Source organism: Sebastes fasciatus, chromosome 1, assembly GCF_043250625.1.
Source record: "Sebastes fasciatus isolate fSebFas1 chromosome 1, fSebFas1.pri, whole genome shotgun sequence".
In the NCBI taxonomy this organism is placed as follows: domain Eukaryota; kingdom Metazoa; phylum Chordata; class Actinopteri; order Perciformes; family Sebastidae; genus Sebastes; species Sebastes fasciatus.
In genome coordinates, this window is record NC_133795.1 from 16,895,050 (window position 1) to 16,920,153 (window position 25,104).

Below are 25,104 nucleotides of genomic sequence, written 5' to 3' on the forward strand. Positions count from 1 at the left end.
AAGATCTCGGGGCAGCCCTGCGTTGTGTCACTGCTCACCACCCGTCCTCCTGGAGTAGACAGTTACCCTGGGTTGAGTATGCCCATAACTCACTCACCAGCGCTGCCACAGGTATGTCCCCCTTCATGGCCTCTCTAGGCTATCAACCTCCCCTCTTCTCAGTCCAGGAGGAGGCTGTGGCGGTGCCATCGGTCCAAGCCAACATCCAAAGGTGTCGGCGGATTTGGAGAGAGGTCCGGTCTGCCCTTCTCCGTTCAGCTGTCCGGAATCAACGCCTTGCTGACCGCCATCGATCCCCTGCACCCACTTACCAACCCGGTCAAAAGGTATGGCTTTCCTCCCGTGACTTGCCCCTTCAGGTGGAGTCCCATAAATTGGCTCCCCGATACATTGGACCTTTTGAAGTTGACAAGATCATTAATCCCACTGCTATCAAGTTAAAGTTGCCTTCATCTCTGAGAGTCCACCCCACGTTCCATGTTTCGCTGCTTAAGCCTGTGTCTTCCAGCCCCTTGTGCCCTCCAGCCGAACCCCCTCCACCTCCCCGGATCATCGACAATCACCCTGCCTTCACTGTTCGGCGGATTCTGGACGTCCGTCGCCGAGGTCGGGGGTTCCGGTTCTTGGTTGACTGGGAGGGTTATGGACCAGAGGAACGCTCATGGGTCCCGCGCAGCTTCTTTCTGGATGCCTCCCTCATTCGGGACTTTTATCGGGAGCATCCAGACAAGCCTGGGGCGCCCGGAGGCGCCCGTTGAGGGGGGGGTCCTGTCACGTCTCTGGCCTTGACTCCAGGAGTTTTTCAGTGTTCTGCTTTCCCTGGGTCTCCCCCTCCCCTGCCTGTGGGTGTGGCAGGGGCGCGGCTTCCTCATCAGGCACCTGGTCTCACTCTCCACTCTGCACTCTGCACCTGTCAACAATCACCTAATCAACCCACAGTACAAGAACACCAGCTTTCCTGCCAGTCCTCGCCAGATTGTTCTGCCTACCATGCCAGCCTCCCATCGAGCCATCCTCACGCCGCCGCAGCTCATTCCTCCAGCTGCTCCACCCTGCTCAACAGCCTGCCTGTCCCCTGCCTTCTCCAGCGCCCTCACCACCTTTAATTATAATAAATCCACCTGACTTTCAACCACCATCCAGCTGTGTCTGTGTCTGCTTCTGGGTCCTAAACCAAAGCCCTCACATAATGGCCATTTTCAAAGGGTTCCCTTGACCTCTGACCTCAAGATATGTGAATGAAAATGGGTTCTCTGGGTACCCACGAGTCTCCCCTTTACAGACATGCCCACTTTATGATAATCCCATGCAGTTTGGGGCAAGTCATAGTCAAGTCACCACACTGACACACTGACAGCTGCTGTTGCCTGTTGGGCTTGAGTTTGCCATGTTATGATTTGAGCATATTTCTTATGCTAAATGCAGTACCTGTGAGGGTTTCTGGACAATATTTGACATTGTTTTGTGTTGTTAATTGATTTCCAATAATATATATACATACATTTGCATAAGGCAAACATATTTGTCCACTCAGATGTTGATAACATGTATTGAATACGCCATAAATCCATAAAAAATGTGCGATTAATTTGCGTCTAATCTCGTTTAACTATGGACAATCATGCGATTAACCGCGATTAAATATTTTAATCAATTGACAACCCTAGTTTGTATTTTTGCCATACTTCTGCTTGTGATTTTCTGGCCACAGCAAAGCAGCAAGAAACAGGAAATCATTGTCTTCAGCTGGTGGAAGAGTAAACAGTAAAACTGGAAAGTCCAGTTGCACTTTTATTGTCCTCTATGTGCTAATTAATTAGGAAAACAAGTGATGAAAGCTTGCTGTGGAGCTGAAAATACTTCTTTCTTTCATTTTTACAGTGGGGCAGCAACAGTGTCATAATCCAAGCTTACTTCCATATCGCTGCAGGCAGGAGCAATGCAGAGAGAAGCAAATAATCAATCATACACACACAGCCTACTCAATAAGGCCGGATGCATTCAGCTGTGTTATGTGCCTCAGGAGTCATTAGCAGCTGATGCCAAAGAAGCTGAACTATTCTTCTGATCATTGAACGGCTTCTTTCTTACCCATGATGCTCCGACAGCAGAGTTGTGTCAACTCTGTTTAATGACAAACTTTCTGGCCATTTTCAGTTTTAGCCTGAGAAGGCAATGCAGTGTTTGTGTTGCTGTCGTGAGTTACAACAGCATGCCTTCTCATCTTTCATAGTGGTGTGTGGGTGGCAGATTCTCAGGGGTAAAGGAAAGACTTCATTACGTAAGAGCTGTAGATTTAAATAAAAAGACTGGGAAATAGGACATATGGGGAAAATAGCCATGCCCACTTGATATTGGCTTGACATTTCTGGGTTTGCACCTTATCTTGCGTCTCTCGGCGCCCTTCAGAGATGGGGAGAGGGAGAGAGAAAAAAAGATGTGGAGAGGCTGGAAGAATAGAGGGACACACTCTCATGTCCCACTTTGCAAACTCTTTGCAGCCTACACTGCCAAGTCAATGTTACACCTATTCCACCTCCCCTAAAGCTTTAAATAGCCCTCTCTCCCTCAGCAGGACAAACACAGAAACACAGCCTTCAGCACACTCTGCACCTACGACTGAACATTTATTCTCCCTGTTGCCTAAACATGGAGACCGCATCGTGCTTTCCATCCTCATGTGACCATTCTGTCATCGGCCACTATCTGCAGAGAGAGGAGTATAAACACGTGTCAGCAGCTGTCACTGAGGGATGTAAAAATCTGTCTGGAGTCTTTGAGCCAAGACAAAGACAGTCAGGGTGTTGTTCGACATTTTGGGAAAGAAATCTTGCCGAGAATTAGATAAGAAGAAAAAGCTTGTCTGTCCATTCACAATGAATAGCGGCAGTAGCCGGTTAGCTTAGCTTAGCATAAATACCGGAAATAGGGTGAAACAGCTAATGTTATCCAAAAGTTAACAAAAGCTTGTTACTAGGATTTCTAAGACTCATTAATTAACATGTTACATCTTGTTTTGTTTAATCTGACAAGTTGTGTGGTGCCGGACTATTTCTTAGCCGGGAGCAGTTGCCAGGCGACCAGTGGAGACTCCAGGAAGTCTCTGCTAAGTCTAAGAAATAGTCTGGCACACAACACCCGGCCACGAGGAATTGTGTTTTTTTTTGTATTTTTGTACGGATTAAACAATCCAGATATAACTTGCTCATTGAAGGTGCTAAATTCCAAATTCAGATCATATCTATAATTGAGGGATTGCCTCCACACGGCTCCCAGCATGGCGACAGCTTAAACACAACACAAAATGAGCCACGAATCTTTGCATGTAAACTATTAATTCAAAATCTATGGTGTTTTTGCGAATTGATAAAGTGTCACAAAACATAATATCGCGATACTCAAGTGTATCGACATTTTCTTACACCCCTATCTTGGAATCTGTTGGCGTGGTACTGACCCCAATAAAATCATAACCTATTTGCATATTAACACGGCTTAATAGCAAACTCAGCTACAAATGATGTCTCTTATCAGAGCCATACAGCCATATGGATCAACTACTCCATGCACAAGGAGCTTCTATGTGGATCTTCATCAGGCTCTCTCTATGCTAAATTTAACATCCGCCTGTTCTACAGCCTATACATCCCACGGGTGGATCATGACAGTGTGGATGTGTGTGGATGTGTGTGTGTGTTTGCTGGAGGAGGAACAGAAGGAGAGGCTTCCTCAAGCTTTGAATGATCATCAGTCAGAGAAGAACAGCCGGGCAATGAAGTTTTTAGTGCACACACCTAGTCTCCTCTATAGACATCCTGTGTCTGCCATGACTCACAATTTGCCTGTTATGTAAAAGTCATCAGAGTAGAGAGGGGAACTCTTCCACACCTGTTCCTGGCAGGTTTTACTCTAACTTCACTTTTCAGTCCACAGCACATACAGTCTCATACTTTTAAACCGCACCTAAACATTTAATTATGATTCACTCTGCAGGAATTTATCTGCCCAGTTCTTCATTTAGATGTTTGTTTACTTCAGCCAAAATCTCATTAGTGTCATCATATGAGAATAGCTGCCCTTGCTCATTTGTACAAACATATATTTTGGATGTGTGTTCGTGAGGGGGTGAGTGCCGGCATGAAATAAATAAAGGACATGGATCATTTGGAGCGCTTTTGTTAGTTTAGAACAAGAAAAGATCCTTTGGCTGCAGGAGCCAGATCTGCCACCTCCTCACCGGCAAAAAACCCAGCTACAACTACCCCCGCAGCCTCCAGCAACCCCACCCCCTGCCACACAAACACTGAAGTGGAAAGAAAGCCATATCTTATCCCACATACTAGGTTATGCTGCCTTAATCTAGGGCACACTCACCAGCAATTCAGATCTTTATCTTCAGTTATAGTTGCCTGGGCAGGTTTTTCTTTCACCTCAGGTGATCAACAGGTCTGCAGTGATGAAAACACATCATCGTGTTATTAATCAGCCGGGGGGCTTTAAACCTGCAGTATGCAGAATGTTTTTGGCATCACTGAGTAAAAATTCCATAATAACCTTTCAGCATATTGTAATTCAATTGTTCTGAGAGAAAACTAGACTTCTGCACCTCCTCATGGCTCTGTTTTCAGGCTTTCAAAAATCTAGCCTGTGAAGGGAGACTTTGGCCAATCACAGGTCATTTCAGAGAGCGAGTGTTCCTATTGGCTGTTCAGTCAACGGAGGCAGCTGTCAATCACTTGCTAAATCTGATCAAATGGTCAACCAAGGCAGCGCTGATCAAATATGAATCAATATTCTGTTACTGTAATGCCTATTTCTCGCCTCAAATGTTTTCAGAAACATCTTGTAGTGTACTGTTTAGCTGTAAAATGAGAAAGTTTGCTCCGGCTGGTGGGCAGTGCTTGGTATTTCCTCAATTGATCTTAACATAGCTGCCTGGTCAAAAACATTTTACAGAAACAGAACATTACTAGATGTTTCTGAAAACATTTAAGGCGAGAAATATATTGCTGCAGGTCAGGAGGAATAAAATCCGGAAATTAGTTAGTGCATTGTAGCACTTCTGGTTCCCTCATCTGGGAGTCAGTGGATTTTTTGAATGGGTCTTTAGTTAGATGCCTGATAAGATCTGTGGTTATAACACGCTTAAGTAATTTTAACGTTTTGTTCTACAACATAAAATACATCAGCAAATATTTTTGCTCCACCTTGAATTTTGAAGTCTTAAGTGTGTTTACATCGCCTCTAAACCCAGATTCTAGGTGTAATAACATGGACACAGATGCACCTGATTTCTTTCAGGTTACCTGTCTCATGCACTACTGTCAGTGACTGTAGTGACCGTTTTATAAAATGACTTTTTTTGCTGAATCTTTCAGGGGAAGGGCTCTCTTTGACAAGCATCCAACAAAAAGTTCTGAACAAGCTTCTCCTACTAGCAAAAAGATGCATTCTATTCCAGTGGATTAAGCCCAGACTTCTTACTGTTAACCAGTGGTATGGTGAAATCTTTAAAGTTTTGCCAATGGAGTGCTTGAGCTCAATCTTGAAGGGGAATGAGAGGGTTTTCGATGAGTTGTGGGCACCTTTTCTAAACCACCTCCCAAACTGTACAGCAGATTTAATACGTAGGGGGCACTGCACTGTGGACTGGCGCCCTTCCAGTGACCCCTGAGTGTCTAACGTTATTCTCTGGGCATTTTACTGCCTTGCCTTGGCTGTTTTCCCTGATTTGTATAATATATCTAAGCCCTGAGAATAATATATTTTCATGTAATGTATAGACCTATATACCATGCTGTTTTTCCAACCCTTGGGGTCTGCGACCTGCTCGTGTTTGTCCTTGCTGTCACGTGATTTCTGTTTTTGTGTTGTATTTTGATTTTCAAAATTCAATAAAATATTGTGGAAAAAAAAAAAAAAAAAAATGTTTAATCATATTTGCTCCAATTCTACCCACTGCAGCTTAAATGGAAAATTATATATGTGTGGCTGAAACATATATTTGGGTGAGAAGGACAAGTGAACGGTCCAACTCATGTGGAAAAAATGCATTATAATAATAATAATATATATATATATATATATATATTATTATAATTCATTTTTCCACATGAGTATATATGTATATATATATATATCTATATATATATATATAGATATATATATATATATATATCTATATATCAAATAACTTATATGGGACCTTTATTCAAAATAGGGAAGCTGAGTGCATTGAAACTACTGTGTGTGTGTGTGTGCGCGCGCGTGTATGTATGCGCACGCGCGCGCGTGTGTGTGTGTGTGGCAGGTAAACGTCACAGCTTGCCGAGAAAGCCAACTGCTCGCGCGCGCCACACTTCCTCAATCGACGGAATCACAGAGAGAGAGACAGAGAAACAGAGAGAGAGCAACTTTACATCGTGCTGCTGCGGTAATAAAAGACACAACACCGAGTTTGCAGGACGAGGTGAGACTGCTTTTATTATCATCTTTAGTCTTTTTACAAGAGTTAGGGTCTTTTACGTTTGTAAAAAGTTATTCTAACGACCTAAAACAACGTTATAACGTCTCTCCTCTACCTCCTCTGCTTCTGTCATCAACGGGGAAACGGAGTGTTGACCGTTGGCGCTAGACGTTAGTTTAGATCTTTACAGTCTGCCTGACTAAAAAACGTACATTAACTTACAGTAGTAACGTTAACATATTATCTATAACCTATCTAAAACATTGTCACCAGCCAACTAGCTGTTCTGATTGAGATAATAAGCCCAGACCATTAACTTTTAGTCGGATAGCGTCGCCTCGTTTAATTAAACTGAGGTGTTGCGACGGAATCTGTAACCTGTCATATTTGATGACGGGGTCCTCTCTGGAAACAACAGGTTGAATAAACATCAACAGGTTTTTAAGACTAATGAAAGGACAACATGCAAAGTCTCTCCTCAGAGCTGATGAAGAACTGAACATATATGATGATGACCCCTAGAGCTGCTATGGAAGAGTGCAGTCTTATTATTATTTATTTATTTATTTATGCATTTATTTTTTTGTTCCTTTAATTATTTTCTACCCCCTCTTTTATTTTTGTTATTATATATATATTTTTTATAATTTAAGTTATCTTTCCTATCCAATTGTGCCTTGTATGTTAGAAGTATTGAGTTTAGATTAAAATGCCTTAAAGGGACTATTTGTAACTATCAGAAATGCTTGTTAACAGCGACACCTGTGGCCGTTAAATCAATGAAAGTCAGCGTCGGGGTCGCGCTTGCTCGCTCTAAATAGACATGAACGAGCATCGCTCAAAACAGTGAGGCGACACATGTCAGCTAAAACCACAATATCACTTTATATTTCACCTGCTTGGCAGTAATGTTAGCTGACCAGACGAAGGTCTCTCCATGAATCACTGCTGATCCTAGTGTTGGCTTTTCCTGCTTCAGCCTCCGGGGCTGAAGCAGGAAGAGAAACATTATCGCCTCCCGACCGCGCCCGCAGGAAAACACCGGCACCCGGTTGAAGACGATAACGTTACTTGCTGCGGAGCCTCGTCACTTCACAAGACACGGGAAACATCTGTTGGTCTGGAGGAGTTGCAGCATTTATTTATGCACAAACGTTCACTAGATATTCTCAGAGCTAAACTAACTCTTCTGAAGTGTGTAGTGAGCGCGCACGCACGTCTAGAGGTGGAGCGAGAACGCGCGTGGTGTGTGAGTAAAGGCAAGCAGGCAGAGGAGCAGGGACTCCAGCCTCACGCGAGCGCGCATATGCGAGCGCGACCCGGTAGATTTATACACTTAAAAAGTTACAAACAGTCCCTTTAATGTTTGTAAATGAATTTTCTTCAATAAAAAAAAAACAGGTTTAAGTGGTAGGACTCTCGCAAACTGGTCGATACTGGCCCACCACTTTATCTATATGACAGCTCTCAAAATGTGTGACCCTCTCTTAATACAATGGGGTCGATTTTAGAAGCTATAACTACAGTAAACAGTTGCCATGGTGACAATATGGAATTCCAGTTCAGGGTCACAGAATCTCACGGGTCACAGAATACGTTGTAACACCGGGCGTGAAGTAGGAAAAATTGGTTGAATAAACATCAACAGGTTTAAGTGGTAGGACTCTGCAAACATGGTCGATACTGGTCCACCACTTTATCTATATGACAGCTCTCAAAATGTGTGACCCTCTCTTAATACAATGGGGTCACTTTTAGAAGTTATAAAAGCAAACTATTATAGTAAACAGTTGTGTTGCAATGGTGGTGATATGGAATTCCAGTTCAGGGTCACAGAATACAGTGTAACACCGGGCGTGAAGGAGGAATGCAGGGCGGGCAGGTCTGGACAGCAAGTTAAAGGGGGAGTCTAACTTTTTTTACATTCATGTGTCATTAAGAGACTTGTTTGAGCCAGACGTGAGGTGTCACCTGCGTTTTCAGCCAACTGTCTGCCAACTACGGGATCCGCTATGGAAAAATATTGGTTGAATAAACATCAACAGGTTTAAGTGGTAGGACTCTGCAAACATGGTCGATACTGGTCCACCACTTTATCTATATGACAGCTCTCAAAATGTGTGACCTCTCTTAATACAACGGGGTCACTTTTAGAAGCATGGCGGCGATATGGAATTCCAGTTCAGGGTCACAGAATCTCACAGCTCACAGAATATGTTGTAACACCGGGCGTGAAGGAGGAATGCGGGGCGGGCAGGTCTGGGCAGCAAGTTAAAGGGGGAGTCTATTTTTAAATTAACTTTTTTTTAACATTCATGTGTCATAAATGTTTTGTTGTTCCCAAAGTACGGACTGAATTGGGAAAGAAAGCTTTTAGGTTTTCGGCACCTACTGCTTGGAATAATTTACAATCTGATCTTCAACTTCAAAACTTAGTTAACTTGAATGAGTTTAAGGCTCTGGTTAAATCCCTGCTGTCCTGGTCGTCTGTGTGCAAGTGTTTTGTATGAGCACGTTTTAATGTTGTTAATTTATGTGTTGTCTGTTACTTTCACTATAACTGTCTTGCTGCTATTCTTGGCCAGGTCTCCCTTGTAAAAGATATCTTTGCTCTCAATGGGACTAACCTGTTTAAATAAAGGACAATAAATAAATAAATGAAGAGGCTGTTGTTTGAAAGACAGACGTGAGGTGACACCTGCGTTTTAGCCAACTGACAGATCGACCACATCCTTTAGAGACGGAAAATCAAATGCAAAGACTGATTCTCGGTTGAGTCTCTTCAAATGGTTGCATGGTCACAGTAGTGGTGTAAATCAATACAACAGCTTCACTGTTCTTTGTGACTAGTTTTTTGTACGGTGTTTTAGAATTTGAACATCATGCATATGATTCAAAACTGGCTGCAAAATGTTCATAGTACACTTTTACACCACCTATGTGTTTTTGTGTGACTCAGAGAAGTGCAAGTGAGGGCATGTTTCCATCACCAAGCAGTAAGAGTGTAATTTAATGCAGTTTTGCTGCAAATTTGATGCTTACATTGTGAGGTGCATCCCTATAGCAGATCTCTTTACAAGCTCCCTCTCTTTTTCTGTATTTTACTTATCTCTTATTTCCTGTCACAGTGGAGGGAGGGTGCTAAACCTCCTCCCTATCTTTAGTCACGTATTAAATCAAATAACTGGATTGTAGTTCATATACAATTCACTCACTTGACATACCTGTAGACGAGCTACTAATGTCACTACTACAACTGTATTATACACCACGCATCCAATGTCTGTATTATAGCTGCTTATCTTATTTTTAACATATGATGTTCAAATACAAGGAAACATGCACAAATACAGACTTTTCTTCAGTGTGTTTACATCGCCCCTAAGTCCAAATTCTAGGTGTAATAACATAATTTAACATTTGTAGCAGTATTTGTTACCCCTGCAAACAAACACACTTTTGTGTAGTTCATAAATGCAGGTACCAGGAAGTAGATGGTCTAAAATGAGTATTAGGAAGTTAGGTGGAAGTGTGCAAGTTACAGTATACTGGTTCATGGAACATAATAACTACTGAATTTACCAGATGGAACAAATCGAAACTGCACATGAACAGTTTGCTAGGTAATCAATCACTACCGCCCTCAATAACACAGTGTGCTTGCTATTGATTAACTCCAAAAACCCTGACATCACAGCTAACAGCAGCAGTGGGTGAGTGAGTGAATAGGTCGTTCATCACCCTTCCCTCTTACTTTTTCTTTCCCTGTTTTTTTTTCTGTGTTTTACTTTTCTGGTCTCAGTGTGGGCGGTTATGGGTTCAGGATTGTGAATACCAGCTAGGCCTACTGTGGTGCGCTGCATGCTTGTATTTGGATTAGCGACATGTTGAGGCTCGCTCTGCCGTCGTAGTACAGGAAAACACCTCCACTGTTGCAGCTGCAGCCTTTCAGAAAATACACAGTCAAGAAAACACAGTGACAGGGAACCAAACAAGTAGTAAAGTAGCAGAGGCTCAAATGATGCTGGAACATTTGACTTTGTTGTCGAGGTGTGGACAGAACATGCAAGACAGCATGGGTGTGACTGGAGTGTCTGGCCAACAAGTGTGATTGATGGGTGTCACCTTTTGCATTGCACATACAGAAACTGGTGGTGCACAGGCTGTTATGGTGAAAGTTGCGGTTCCATCTGTAAGCTTATGCAACTAGTAAACCATGCATGCAACAGCTAGTGCACAGCATGTTGGATGATATTGATCTCTCATTAATATGTCAATATCCGCATATATTTCACCTCTAATGCACAAGGATGCAACTAGTGTTCATCATCTTTAATGTATTTTTGCCAATAACTTTGGTCTCTCTATCTCAGATATCTATAAAAAATGACAAATGCCCATCACAAGAGGTAGGGATGCCCCGATCCAACTTTTTCAGTCCCGATACCGATGGCAATACCTGGGTTGTGCGTATCGGCTGATATCGAGTACCGATCCAATACCAGTGTTTAATTAAAAACTGTAAAGCTCACTGTGTGGAAGTGACTGGGATCATTCTTTTATGTGTAAGGCAACATCAGGCTTGACTTAAACATTGCTCTCTTAACTTTGTAAAACTAAATGTAACAAATAAATATATAGATATAAATTTACTGAATTGTTATTATTATTATTTATTATTAAAATAATAAATCATACACCAGCAACTTGGTAAAAAATCTTCAAAATTAACCAGAATTACAATTCAAGTGTAAACCTGTAATGCAGCAACAACTTGGTCAAAGAATTTCAATATATAATGTATATAGTATACAAACATATTGAATTGAATAGTTTGGCCCCATTGTCAGCGATATCTGATCCAGCTATTTGAGTCAGTATCGGCCAGATATCCGATCCAGTATCGGTGCATCCCTAACAAGAGCCCAAAATGATGTTTTCAAACTGTTAATTAGTTTCACTATCAGTGGGAACATCTTAAAGTATTCAACTTGTTAGCACAAGCCACAAAAATGTAAGACACAAAAATTGTCATAATGAAAAAATATAAAATACAAAATATGTGTCATATGATCCTTGTGTGTGTGTTTTTACCTCCAACTACCAGCTTTGTAATCAGATACAAAACACCTTCAATAGTCTGCCCTCCACACAAAAACAGGTGTTGTTGACGGAGGTGTAAACATGTTTTGTGTCCCTCCTCCGTGTGGGTGTGACTGAGTACAATTTTTTTTTTTTTATATTTTATGTCTGTCTGTCCTGGAAGAGGGATTCCTTCTCTGTTGCTTTTCCTGAGGTTCCTTCCATTTTTTTCCCTGTTACAAGTTCTTTTTGCAGAGTTTTTCCTTATCTGAATCGAGGGTCTAAGGATAGAGGGTGCCGTATGCTGTACAGATAGTAAAGCCTCTATAGACAAATTTGGGATGTGTGATATTGAGCCATAAATAAAATTGACTTGACTTCAACAGAAGTCGCTCTGTCCTTGCTGACACAGCCATCTACTGTTTTGTGTGCAGGTGTCTGACAGGATGTCAGAATATGTTTTAAATCTACCTTTCCTACATCAATTAAAGTAGCACTATCTTATCTTCTTTCTCTGATATTGTTTGTGTCTCACAATGTAAATAGAGATACCTTTAACACTTATCTTAATGCTTAACTGTGAACCAGCAGTATTGCTGCAGAATATGCAACAGTGTGTGTGTGTGTATGCAATATAATAAGTGGATATGATGACGAACTAGCTGTGTGTGTAACTAACATGTCATTATAGATAAATCTCACCAGGGTAACACTGTGTTTGACCTTCTCTGAAAGCAGGTGACCTTGGTACTCGTCACCATGGCTCCTTTCTTGAGGATCGCCTTTAACTCGTACGACTTGGGCATCCTGCCTCCTCTGGTCGACCCGCCTTTCTGTGCAATCAAGATGAAGGAGGCCTTGACGACTGGTGAGAAACTCCACCACACCACACTAAACTACACCATCCTGTCTTTTACAGAAGTTGTTATTTCTGTTGAAAGTGTGTTACTTCCTTTTCATTTCCTGCGCTTGAAACCATCAAAAGACAGTTCTTACTTTTCTCTCTCTGTTCTTTTTCCTAGAACGAGGTAAGACGCTGGTTCAGCGGAAACCCACCATGTACCCGGCTTGGAAGGCCAGTTTCGATGCGCACATCTATGAGGGTCGTGTGCTGGAGATACTGCTGATGAAGACAGCAGAGGAGCCGCTGGCTGAGGTCACTGTTGGAGTGTCTGTCCTTGCTGAGCGTTGCAAGAAAGCCAACGGGCGCGCTGAGTTCTGGGTAGGACATTACAGATTGTCCTCTGTCCCTGTAGAGCAATCTCTTTTAGGCTGGCTAAGTGTAACTGTCTGTGTGTCTAACTGTGTTCAGGTGGATCTCCATCCTTCTGGGAAAGTGATGATGGCAGTGCAGTATTTTCTGGAGGGAGTGGACACAGGTAAATGAAATAAAATGGAAACATTCTCTCCTTTCCTCTGTTCTCAGCTTGTGGACTCATTTTCTGTAGTTGTCTGGTTATGTCTTTGTTTTCTCTAGTTTAACACTTCCATGTTGTCACCAAAGCCCCTGCAAACTTGGTTTCAGATCTTAAGTATTCCTCTATAACGGGCATCACCAAATGGCGGACCGAGTGACGGTTCTATCCGGACCCGTTACTAATTTCTGATAAATGAACGAGAATAAATTACTATCTTCAAGGAGCATTGTTTTTTTTCTGTCGGTCCCGGCTATAGACTGAAGGTACAGGTAATCCAGTTAAAACGTCAATAGCCAACAGCCAATCAAATCGATTGTTTAACGCACGTAGACAGTTTGCTAGAGAGAGCAACAGTGTAAGAGAGATGAGAGAGGGATGACAGCATGGAGCAACTCCCTGATACTTTCAGGCTGCTGTTTTTCCTGGTCAAAGTAGCACTACACACCATGACCATGTTTGGATCGACTTACAGCTGTGAGTCAGCTTTCTCCGCTATGTATGAACATTATTAAAACTAAGTACCATTCCAGGCTCATCAATGTGCAACTACACATGTGCAGGAGAATGGCACTAAATCCATTCAAGAGTACGTCACAGGCCCATTTCTCTTGCTAGGAAAGGAAGTAGATAGAAGTGTACAAATAAAGAGAAAAGGGGCTGCTCAAAGCTCTGCTTGCACTTGTTTCTAAAGGAGGTACTTTTTATTTATTTTATTCAGAAGATTCTGTCTTGTTTTCTTTTATACTTGAAATGTAGGCCTTAAGTTCATTGTGCTAGGACTAATTATATTTATGATAAAGATAGCTATTTGTTTTCCATTCAAGTGCCATACAAGTTAAATGTGTCTGTATGTTAGAAGTATCCTACTTTGAAAACTGACAATCGCTATTGTTGAAATGATATGGAAATGCAGACTATAGGACGCAATTTAGACATTATGAGACTCGGACCTTTGCTGGGATGACATTTTAGTAACTCGACCTCAATTTTAATTTAATGCAATCGCTCTATAACAATAAATATTTCTGACTAAAAAGCAACTCTCAAGAATATCGTAAAACTTCCTTGATTATTATTTATCAAGAGTTTAACATTCAAAAACTCAGCTGATCTGCTTCATCAGGACTTTGTGGTTGTGGTTTGATCAAACTTGATTGACAGGGGCCTGGCAACATTAGCAGACAACCCGTAGCTGTCATTAGATTCTTTTTAAAAAACAAAAGACAGAAACATTAACAACATTACGCGAGGAAAATAAAACATTGAATACAGGGCAGTTTTGTCAGGGAACAAGAGAACACGGTGGTGTTAGTTGATGGGTATTGTGTTGATGTGATGTTGATGTAATAATAATAATAATAGTCAGGGAGAGGGCTGGATCCCTTCCAAAACTGCTCTCAGACCCTAATCTGTCATCAGATTCAGATTCAAGGGTTGCTAAATTCTGATCGGGGCACAGACATATTGGACATCACCTTTTTTTAAACCCACCCACTTCCAATCAGAGCACAGAATAAAACACAAACAAATGCAGAAATTGCTCATGTGAAATAAGCTTTACTGTTTTTTTGGCAGAATATGTTGTGTTCATGTAGGACCCAATCCTTCACTCATAGTAAGAAGCTGCCTGAGAAATAGAGTAGAGTCAGAAAGTGGGTGAATAGTATGAAAATGGGGAAGAATCTTTCCTACATCTGTCTCTTAACTTTAGCATTCATCAAACACCATGTTGATAAAACCTTATCTGAAGCTCTACAACCAGCTTGTCTGATTTCTAGTCTGTCGTTCCTTTGAATTTTAAAACCCTGCACCCACATATATCCACAGACTGGCCAGCCACATGTCAGTGTTTTGCCTTGCTAATGTAATCTTATCATTCACAGACATTCACATGAGCAATTCCTTTGTGTCCCCATTGATTATCATTAAGGCTATCAATTTGTGACGTATACAAATTGACCATTGTTTTTCCCTTTGCAGTGTTGTGGGATGACTGATCTGTGTTTCTCTATCTTGAAGAGAGTAAGCAGGCTGCCATGGAGGAGGAGGAGGCTCCTACCCTGAATCGTAGACGAGGGGCAATCAAGCAGGCCAAGATCCACAACATAAAGAACCACGAGTTCACCGCCACGTTCTTCAGACAGCCCACTTTCTGCTCCGTGTGCAGAGAATTTGTCTGGTTAGTCGGGCCTACTCTTCAGCCGTATAAACAAACCTTCAAGACAGCTAAAGGGGAACTCCTAAACCACAGATAAGATAAACTAAAAACAGCAGAGAGAACGACATAGTGGGATTAAAAACATAGTATTTACAAACTTCCTGATATTTAGCAGTATTTATTACTCTAGTATAGTTGTATAGTAGTATAGTTGGCTGATTTCCCTCAAAGTGAGTTAGACAAACTGGCTGCTTATGATGTTATTGATAAAACCAATAAGTTCAACTTACCTTTTAAGTTGTAACGCCTGTCTATGGCTGTGACACTGTTTGTCATGTTTTGATGGCTACAGATGTGCTTTGAAACTCATTTTGGTCTCTGGAGAGGAAGTTTATAAAAAAAGGAAACCCTGATACACAAATCAGCACGGGCGTACTGCAGCTGTTCATTATCACTAACTAAATGATTAATCAGCAAACACTCATGATCAAAGAATGATACAGACTGACCCATTTGTGTCACTTTGCCTCCCCCAGGGGACTCAACAAGCAAGGATATAAATGCAGACGTAAGTGTACAATATTTAAAAACTCCTGTGCTTTGTGCAATACTTGAAATAGTAACCCAGTGCATGGATGGTATATATTAAAAAATACATATTTCAATTGTTTTATTTGCATGGCCATATGTACATGATATGTTCAGATACTGGATCAAGGTGTACAAATCTCTTTTATCTTGGTTTTTTTTCAGAATGCAATGCAGCCATCCACAAGAAATGCATAGACAAAATCATCGGCAGATGTACCGGTACTGCTGCCAACAGTCGGGACACTGTGGTACGTATCACTTTTTTGCACAGCACACCATGTACTGTGAGTGTTCTCCATATGTCTCACAGTTTCACTTTAGTGTGGGCTTTCTCTCACTCTTTCGCTGTTATAATAAAGTATCCCTCCTTAACAGTTTGAACAATGATGGTAATATCATTGAACTGATAGGTGTTGCTAGGTCAGAGTTTAATACAAAGGCAGACACCAGTTAGGGTCCACACCCAGTGATCATCAATATTGGTGGATAAAGATGATCAAAGAGCAACTGACCTAGATAATGGTTGCGTGGAAATAATCAAGCACACACATGGGGTGTGGTCTGAGAGAGGCACTCTAAATCAGTGTAGAGGTAGACCTGGGGACAAACAAGGAATTTTTTATCCAGCAGCGTGGTCACTTCTAACAGTATAAGCTCAGAGAGGGAAACAGACGACAAAGCGAAAAGAAAAGAAGAAAATGATGCAAGTGGGCAGGTGTGTGAGGTATCACATGCCACGGATTAGACTTCCTTTGCCACGTGTCGTTCATGGAGCCGATGAATCCCGTTTGTTCCCGCAGTTCCAGAAGGAGCGCTTCAAAATTGACATGCCGCACCGTTTCAAGAACCACAACTACATGAGTCCCACCTTCTGCGACCACTGTGGAAGTCTGCTGTGGGGTCTTGTTAAACAAGGCCTCAAGTGTGAAGGTACAGTGCAGATACGATTGACTAACTGACGGAGCGTAAGTGTGTTTTTTATCTTAAACAGCCTGTTTTTTTGTTCTGTTTGTAGATTGTGCCATGAATGTCCATCACAAGTGTCAGGGTAAAGTTGCCAACCTCTGTGGTATCAACCAGAAACTACTAGCTGAAGCACTCACACAAGTCAGCCAGGTGAGTTCATGCAGACAGTTATTCAACGCACGGTCCAATAAAGTGTCAAGTCAAAGTAAAGTCTAAAGAATTTTGAAGGACAAGTCTGACTCAAGTACCATACCACCTAATTAAATCACACCATGGCTCGTTCACACATTGTGGATATCTGATTACATTATCTCTTACTTAGCTATTCGTATACTGAGATGGGTTTAAAGAATATTCATGGATCTTGCTGATGAGATGATGAACACAATTGTATACAAACACTGAATACATTTAAATGCCCTGCCCCACTGTGAGAGTGTCGTTGTTGATCCTTTGCATGATTTTAGCCAATCCTTGCTGTAACCGTGACCCCATTTTTGTCCCAAGTCTTATCTGGGCCTATTTCTAACATTAATTCCATCACTAAAGCCAATCCTAACCCAGACAGGTGCTTCACAATATTATCTGTGAGTATCACACAACACTCAGTTCATTGTTTACTAACACTTAATAATATAATAACACATTATAATCCCAGTGGACTATCAAAATAAAGTGTAACCATCAAACTGAGTGTCCCTTGAATGTGAAACTCTAAAACCCCAGTGTGTGTTGACGAATTGTTGAGAGTGTGACATCTGACCCCGATGGGAACCTGTGCTTCCTGTCCTGGTGTGTTTAAGGACTCGCTGTGGAACGTGGGTAGTTTGGGGGACAATCAGTGCAATCATTGTTTAAGAGAAAAATCAGTCAAAATGTGTTCACATTGGATATACCACAGCTAGATGGATAACCATTGATGGGAACTATTTGTCTGGCTGTTTCATGCTTATTTTTTCTTTTTCTGTTCAATCAGAAATCGTCCACCCGCCGCTCAGATCCAGACCTGCCCGATTTGTCTGATATTGGAATCTACGATGAAGTTAGCAAGCTTGCTGGACTGGATATCAACGGTCAGTGAGTGGTTTTCTGTATGTGCATGTACTTACATGTATTCATGTGAGCAGTATAAGCTCTGTACTAATAATAATACTTGCAGAATAAGACGCAAAAGTGTTCAGTGTTTAAGATAAATGTATGAATAAGTATGTTTTTATGTATGGTAATTGGATATTGTTTGTCCATTAGATGGATCTCCCTATGGCACACTGTGGGAGGGGTCCAAGCCACAGCCTCAGTCTCATATTACCCATTCGACCCGCATCAATGTGGACAACTTCATCTTCCACAAGGTCTTGGGAAAAGGCAGCTTTGGCAAGGTACAAATCAACCATATCAGTGTGAAGCTAACTGTCAGACTGCTGTTTTAAACAAAAAAAACAGCCCAAGAATGAGAAGATAACCATGATTAAATCAGCAACACTCCAGTTAACACTTAACTGTCATATTCGCTGGTACACAGGCCTCATATAGAAATAATGACATAAATTAAAGGTGTTTTATCAAACTGTGAACTGCAAACAACTTAACATGTCAAGCTTCATGCTCCTAATAAGACAGAAAACAATTAAAGCTTCTCTTCTCGTCGCCTCTCAGGTTCTCCTGGCAGAGCTGAAGGGTCGTGGAGAGTACTTTGCAGTGAAGGCTCTGAAGAAAGATGTAGTGCTGATGGATGACGATGTGGAGTGCACTATGATAGAGAAGAGGGTCTTGGCTTTAGCCTGGGATAACCCCTTTCTCACACACCTTTACTCCACCTTCCATACCAAGGTAGTCCGCTTCCATCTCATTAGTGTCTTAGGGCGTTTTCACTAGCTATAGTCCATTTGGCTGGTCCGTGAAATTGATACTTTTGGTTAAGTGCACAGATTAAAGCAGACCAAATAAAACATTTTATTTGCTGAGGGGCGTATACGGAGTGAATTTATCTTTTAAGAGCTGCCACTTCTATGCAGCGAATCACATACTTTGATGTATTGCTGTCGATGTTTTTTCACTTTGATTCGGCACTGATCTACTGTGCGGACGAATCCCTTCTCCTCCAGTTTATCTCGAATGACTTTATAAACATTACTATTTTTGTGGACTTTAATTAGCATATTCTGTACGTTCTCTTCGGCCCAGATGTCAAGCAAACATCTGACTTCTGCAGAAGTCCAGGTCAGCCCTCACTTGTGTTAACTTGTCATTTACCTACGTCCATCTCAGTAAATGCCCCCACAGGCAGCCTGTGTTTTGGTTCGATTGGAAATTGTCTGGTTGTTTTGGTCCCCACCAGAGTACAATAACTGTGTTCACAACTGCCCAAACGAACCGCAACAGAGTTCCAGAAGTGTTGGCTTGTGAAAGCCCCCTCAGTGTTTTTTTCCTAACTCTACATCATTAGTTGGAATTGTATCCTTAATACTCAAAGTGAACCTTGTCAACAGGAGCATCTGTTCTTTGTGATGGAGTATCTGAACGGAGGAGACCTGATGTTTCATATTCAGGAGAAAGGGCGCTTCGAACTCTACAGAGCCACGTGAGTCCAACCTGCCACACAGACAGAACAACATACAGACTTGGTTTTAAAAAACACACAACTACCTGCCATCGTTACTCAGTGCTCTCGAGTTGCAGAATCAATGAGCTGATGGAAAGCAGATACTTGTAAAGAAGAGCCCATGTTTACTCTCCCCATGTCACTCTCTTTGTCTCGCTCCCATTATGGCTTTTTTTTTTTTCGTTTACATGATATACTGAACCCTGATGGACTGGGGCTGGCGTCCATTAGCTGCTGCTCACTAGCAGACTGGCCTTGTAAGGACTAAGCAGCTCTTAGTGCCTGTGTACTGTTTGTATGGGAAGGTATCAGTTACTGCCACCCACCTCTCTACTCATCATGCTGTGGGAATCCCTCCAAAAAAAAACAATGGCACACTAGTAAAAGAGAGTGTTGTGAAGTCTCAAGCTTTGTGGCACCTGCTCCACCGCCAACTAAAGTTCTAAAAAGTCTCACATTTACAAACAGAGATTGAAGTGAAACATTTCTTTGCAAGTGCTGTTAGACCTAAGCACCTTTTTATGATTTTCTTTTTGTAGAATTTTTTTATTTATTATTTTGAGCACCTCAACAATAGACAAATAGGGATAACAATAAGGTATTTTATGGTTTTAAGTATGTTCACAAACTGAGAAGGAAAAATACACAAACTCAGTTTGGACATTTACCTTAAAGGTGAAGCAAAGCTAGTTTGGTTTGATTCTAAGTATCAGAGGACAACAAAGATATGCACAGTAGACTTCAGTGCAAGCTAGTTTTATATCTTGAAGAATGTCAAGACTATCAATGCATTTACTTTTATCTTTCTTATACACCAGTATTCTTTTTGAACATACTCGTGTTTAAAAAGCAGGTTAAACACTGACATTACCATTGTCGTTACCTTTCCTGTAGTTAAACTAGTGGCTGTGTGTCCTCGACCCATGAGATGACAGGAGTAATTCTCTACTTAGCAAACACAGACACCTGATCTGGTGTTGGCATCCACTAAAACCCTCCTCACTCAGTGACTGTATTCAGCCTGGATGGATAATTTACCCTCAGTGAGTGAGAAAAAAAAGATAGTGGGTTGTTTCATTATCTCTCATTATCTCTCATCATCTGATATTGGTTTTTAACAAAATGTATTGTGGTGTTTGTTTAGAATGACAAGTATCTCTTGGATTTGGTTATGCAATATTTTTCCCTAGGCAGCCACTGAACTGTAGAGTTTCTGATGACCTCTTAATCAGCACAAAGGCCCTGTTCTCCCAGCAGTGTCTATGGCAGCTAACCTGTTGACCCAGTGCTGTAGAGCGTCTAGTCCAACGTCTGAGCGTTCCTCATATAGCAGAGCCCAACTTAATTACTTATACTGTATCTAGACTTCATTTTAAAATCTGTTTTGTATTTTTAGTGTGTTTTTTAGAGCAGGTTTAGAGGTGCATGTACATATGTGTGTGTACTTTCTAACTTGCTCGATGAGAGCTGATTTGTAAGGGTTTTAAGTGAGAGATGATCAATAGATAAAACCTGACAGCCTATTCAGTCCTTGTCAGTTGGTCATTTACAGTGAACAGCCAGTTATTGGGATAGAGCGGAGGCCGCTCTGTCTCTTCTCAGGACTCAATCATTTCAGCTGACACAGATGACAAGAGAAGCAGGTCAGAGATAGGCTAATCTTTCGGCTGGCGGCGGCTCTCAGGTTTCACATTACGAGAGCGTTATTCACCTGTCTGCTACTCCATACAAATGTCCTCCTTAATAATTCAGCTCTACACTGAAATGAGTCTGCACAGTGACACCGGTGTTCAGCTGCCAGCTCACCAGTCAGATAGCGACAGCGAGCGGACCTGTAGCTTTCCACCAGAGATGAGTCGCTGATATCTGTCTGTCTTTGCCATGTTTGTCTTCTCAGGTTCTACTCTGCTGAGATCATATGTGGTCTTCAGTTCTTACATACCAAAGGGATCATCTACAGGTCAGAGCATTAAAATATGTATTACATCTGGATGTACAGTACATACACTAAATGACCACACTGGTAATTTTTCAGGTAACACTCTATTCTTTGCATCACAGCTGCTGACCATATTGCATTACTTTCCACAAGATAAAGACACAGACACATTGCAAGAGCAATGTGAAAGTGAACTTGATCACACTCGAAACTTGCTTGGTTAGGTAATCCCACACATTTTGACACGTCTGAAAGTTTCATTATTATTGTGCAGTTGTGAACCGGGACTGCTAAGGAAACTGTGAATTTGTTAATTTCTTGCAGTAAAAAGCACACTAAAAGTGTAACTGTTTGCAATTGCATAACCATGTAAGAATAATAATATCTTCTACAAAGTTTCGAGTAAATGAACACATGAACAGGTGACTAAATATTCACATCGGTGGATCACCTATCTCAGGCAAGAATTTGATTTTTCAAATCAAAGTGAAATTAAAATAACCTAATGGCTGTCTGGAAATAAAAATCAAGCTTAGATTTTAAGGTATGCTTTGAAAAAATATGACCGCATGCAACTTATAATTAATGCATAAGACCTGTAAAACCACTTGTAAGGTTCTTAACAACATGTAAGCCGTGAGTTATAAGGTTCTTGGTGTTGTGCGGCAGTGAGCGTTCAAGATCTCACAGTCCAGCTGGCAAAACGTTTTAGCCACTTTTTTTTTTATCACATATTAAATCCTCTAAAGGTTCATTCAAAACATGCAAGCATTAAGTGGCATTCTAACTTATTTCTGATAAACACAAAATTGTCAGATCAAATCTTATAATTGCAAACTCACAATCGATTATCATCTTCGAAATCACGCGTGCTTATTTCCAATCCTGCTATGATTGTTTCGTTTCCAGAGATCTTAAGTTAGACAATGTGATGCTGGATCAGGAGGGACACATAAAGATCGCTGACTTCGGCATGTGCAAGGAGAACGTGTTTGGAGAGAATCGTGCTACAACTTTCTGCGGTACTCCTGACTATATCGCTCCAGAGGTATAGTGTTTTATTTGTAGAGACGCTTTCTTGTTCTGAAATATTCTAATGTGCAACTGATTTGCTTTTTTAGCATATCTGCATACAAACATGTGTCGGTGTCTGTCTAGAATAATCTTTATTGTGTTTCTACTCAGATCCTGCTGGGACAGAAATACTCATTCTCCGTTGACTGGTGGTCATTTGGCGTGTTGCTGTATGAAATGATGGTCGGTCAGTCGCCTTTCCATGGAGATGATGAGGATGAGCTGTTTGAGTCCATCCGCATGGATACTCCCCACTATCCGCGCTGGATCAACAAGGAGGCCAAGGACCTGCTGGAGCGGGTCTGTACCACACCTTTTATACAAAATACATCTGTCATACGGGAAAATCTGGTATTTGAAAGGTTTGATTATTTTATGTTTTAAATTTAAGGATCTCTAGGAATTGTACAGCTCTTGGGTTGATGAAATCTGTTCAAACTAGTGCTGTCACAGTTAACGCAATAATAATGTATCAATGCAAATTTGTTTTAACTTCACTAATTTCTATAACGCATAGGTTGTAGCGGACTCAGTTTTAAAGCTAGAGTGAAGATACTGGTATCATATGAAACTAAAAAACCTAAGTAATCCATTGTTACCAACCATGTCGCGAATGAGGCTAAAGAATGCTCTAAACTAAAGCTTAATTTTTGCAAGGAAAAACTGGCATAGCCGTTTTCAGAAGGGGCCCCATGACCTCTGACCTCAAGATATGTGAATGAAAATGGGTTTCATGGGCACCCACGAGTCTCCCCTTTACGGACATGCCCACTTTTTGATAATCACATACAGCTGTTGTTGCCTGTTTGGCTTTAGTTTGCCATGTTATGATTTGAGCATATTTTTTTTATGGTAAATGTAGTACCTGTGAGGGTTTCTGGACAATATTTGTCATTGTTTTGTGTTGTTAATTGATTTCCAATAAGAAATATATTCATACATTTGCATAAAGAAGCACATTTTCCCACTCCTATGTTGATAAGAATATAAAATACTTGACAAATCTCCCTTTAAGGTACATTTTGAACAGATAAAAAATGTGCGATTAATTTGTCAATCATGGGATTAATCACGATTAAATATTTTAATCGATTGACAGCCCTTATTCAAATCCAATTAAACAATGTAAATGTATGGAGCTGAAAAGGAGCTTTTTTTTAGATGATTCCTTACGTACCCTTACTGACTTTGTGTCCCTGCAGTTGTTCGAGAGAGACCCCACTCGCAGGCTAGGAATCGTGGGTAATATCCGTTTACACCCCTTCTTCAAGGCCTTCAGCTGGCCAGCCTTGGAGAGGAGAGAGATTGAACCCCCCTTCAAACCCAAAGTGGTAAGCCCAACATACAGCTCACTGAGGATAAATTATGAAGAAATATGGATCATGTGCTGTGTTTACATACTGTATACCTAGAATCTGTGATGATTGCCTCTATTTTATCATTTTGCTGAGATAAGTTTGTTGTCGATTACAGAAAGCTCCAAATGATTGCAGCAACTTTGATCGGGAGTTCCTCAGCGAGAAGCCTCGTCTCTCCTACAGCGATAAGAACTTCATAGACTCCATGGATCAGGCGGCATTCGCTGGCTTTTCATTCATCAACCCTAAGATGGAGCACCTTTTAGAAAAGTGACCGTTTTGATGACAGTCAGATGTGGGTTACATCACTGCTGCTTAAGGACAGTTCCCTTTTTCTGTCACATTGCTAAACTTACAAATGAGTGAGCTGTTCCACAATCAGTATTTGTGTGACCTTATTCCAAGCACGAACTATTCTCCTTGGGTACGTGTAGAAATGATAAGAGTAGAAACGGGCCCTTGTACTGTACATATTGACGTTATTGTGTTTGTGTGCATGCTTATTATTTGTCTAGTTTGTGAAGGCCTGTATGAGTAATAATATTAGGGCGGGAGGTTGAAAACCCTTACATTCCACTTGGCGTCGCCGCTACCACCTGCAGCCATTTTATGTCCCTTTTTGTAACATTCAATGATGGAAAAGTATAAAGAGTGAAAGAAACTTAGAGGAATAAATTATACTGTATACTTCAAATGTGTGTGAATGAGGTGACTGCATGTATAGACCAACAAAAACCCATCCATCTTTAAATATAGATTAATAATGATGTTATCCGTCTTTGAGACGCCTGAATTCTTGACTGCATTAATCATGGCTTGCTGACAAAGAAGAACTTGTGGTGATTGACTCTCCTGTGCCATGTAAAGAACAAATTAAGTAACAGCTGGTCTCAGCTGAAGTGAAAAGTCCTGTCTGTGTGCGGGGATGCAGTCGGGTGCAAAAGGTCAAGTAAAGGTACGTGACTTCAAACAGTGGGTGGGGAGTCACTGAAATGCTGTATATAGAAAATGGATATGTATATTGTTGTAACATGTATATTGGTTCGCTAAGGATGTACTTTTTTTACTGTCTCCATCTTTTACATCTGATTAAAAAACATCAACTCCCAAGTTTGGTGCGTTATTTAAAAAGAAAAATCCATACTTTTGTTCGGCACCTTTCTAAAGGCTCTGTGGATGTATTATTTTTAAAATATTCATCTAAAAAATAATAAATGTAAATGATATCAATAAAACCTTTAAGATCAATAAAACCTACAGAAGATAGTTTTGCAAATGCTATTGGGGTAATTTTGTTACCTGCTCAGGGACATAAACCTCAATAAACTTAATTAACAAGTTGTTCTTACAGTGATGCAAAATTGCTTATAATTGGTGTGACATTTTCAGGTGATAAAAAAACAAATGCAGTTTAAGAGGTTGTCGGGGAATAAAGGGAACATTGTTTTTG

At 41.1% G+C, this 25,104-nt stretch overlaps 1 protein-coding gene across 2 annotated transcripts; it reads left to right on the forward strand.

The window, feature by feature from the left end:
- Positions 1-6,318: 6,318 nt before the first annotated feature.
- Positions 6,319-24,764, forward strand: prkcda (protein kinase C, delta a). 2 transcript variants are annotated; one of them, XM_074634026.1, is made up of 18 exons: positions 6,319-6,469; positions 12,284-12,416; positions 12,571-12,770; positions 12,861-12,927; positions 14,986-15,145; positions 15,661-15,692; positions 15,878-15,963; positions 16,516-16,645; positions 16,731-16,831; positions 17,658-17,754; positions 17,930-18,060; positions 18,338-18,511; positions 19,171-19,262; positions 21,181-21,243; positions 22,132-22,270; positions 22,408-22,596; positions 23,499-23,627; positions 23,770-24,764. In XM_074634026.1, exons 2-18 carry the CDS (start codon positions 12,308-12,310, stop codon positions 23,926-23,928), a joined length of 2,058 nt encoding a protein of 685 aa, XP_074490127.1. In that variant the 5' UTR covers positions 6,319-6,469; positions 12,284-12,307; the 3' UTR covers positions 23,929-24,764. The 2 variants fall into 2 exon arrangements, with proteins under 2 accessions (XP_074490127.1, XP_074490118.1); XM_074634017.1 differs by having other exon boundaries at positions 6,336-6,469; positions 12,287-12,416.
- Positions 24,765-25,104: the final 340 nt, after the last annotated feature.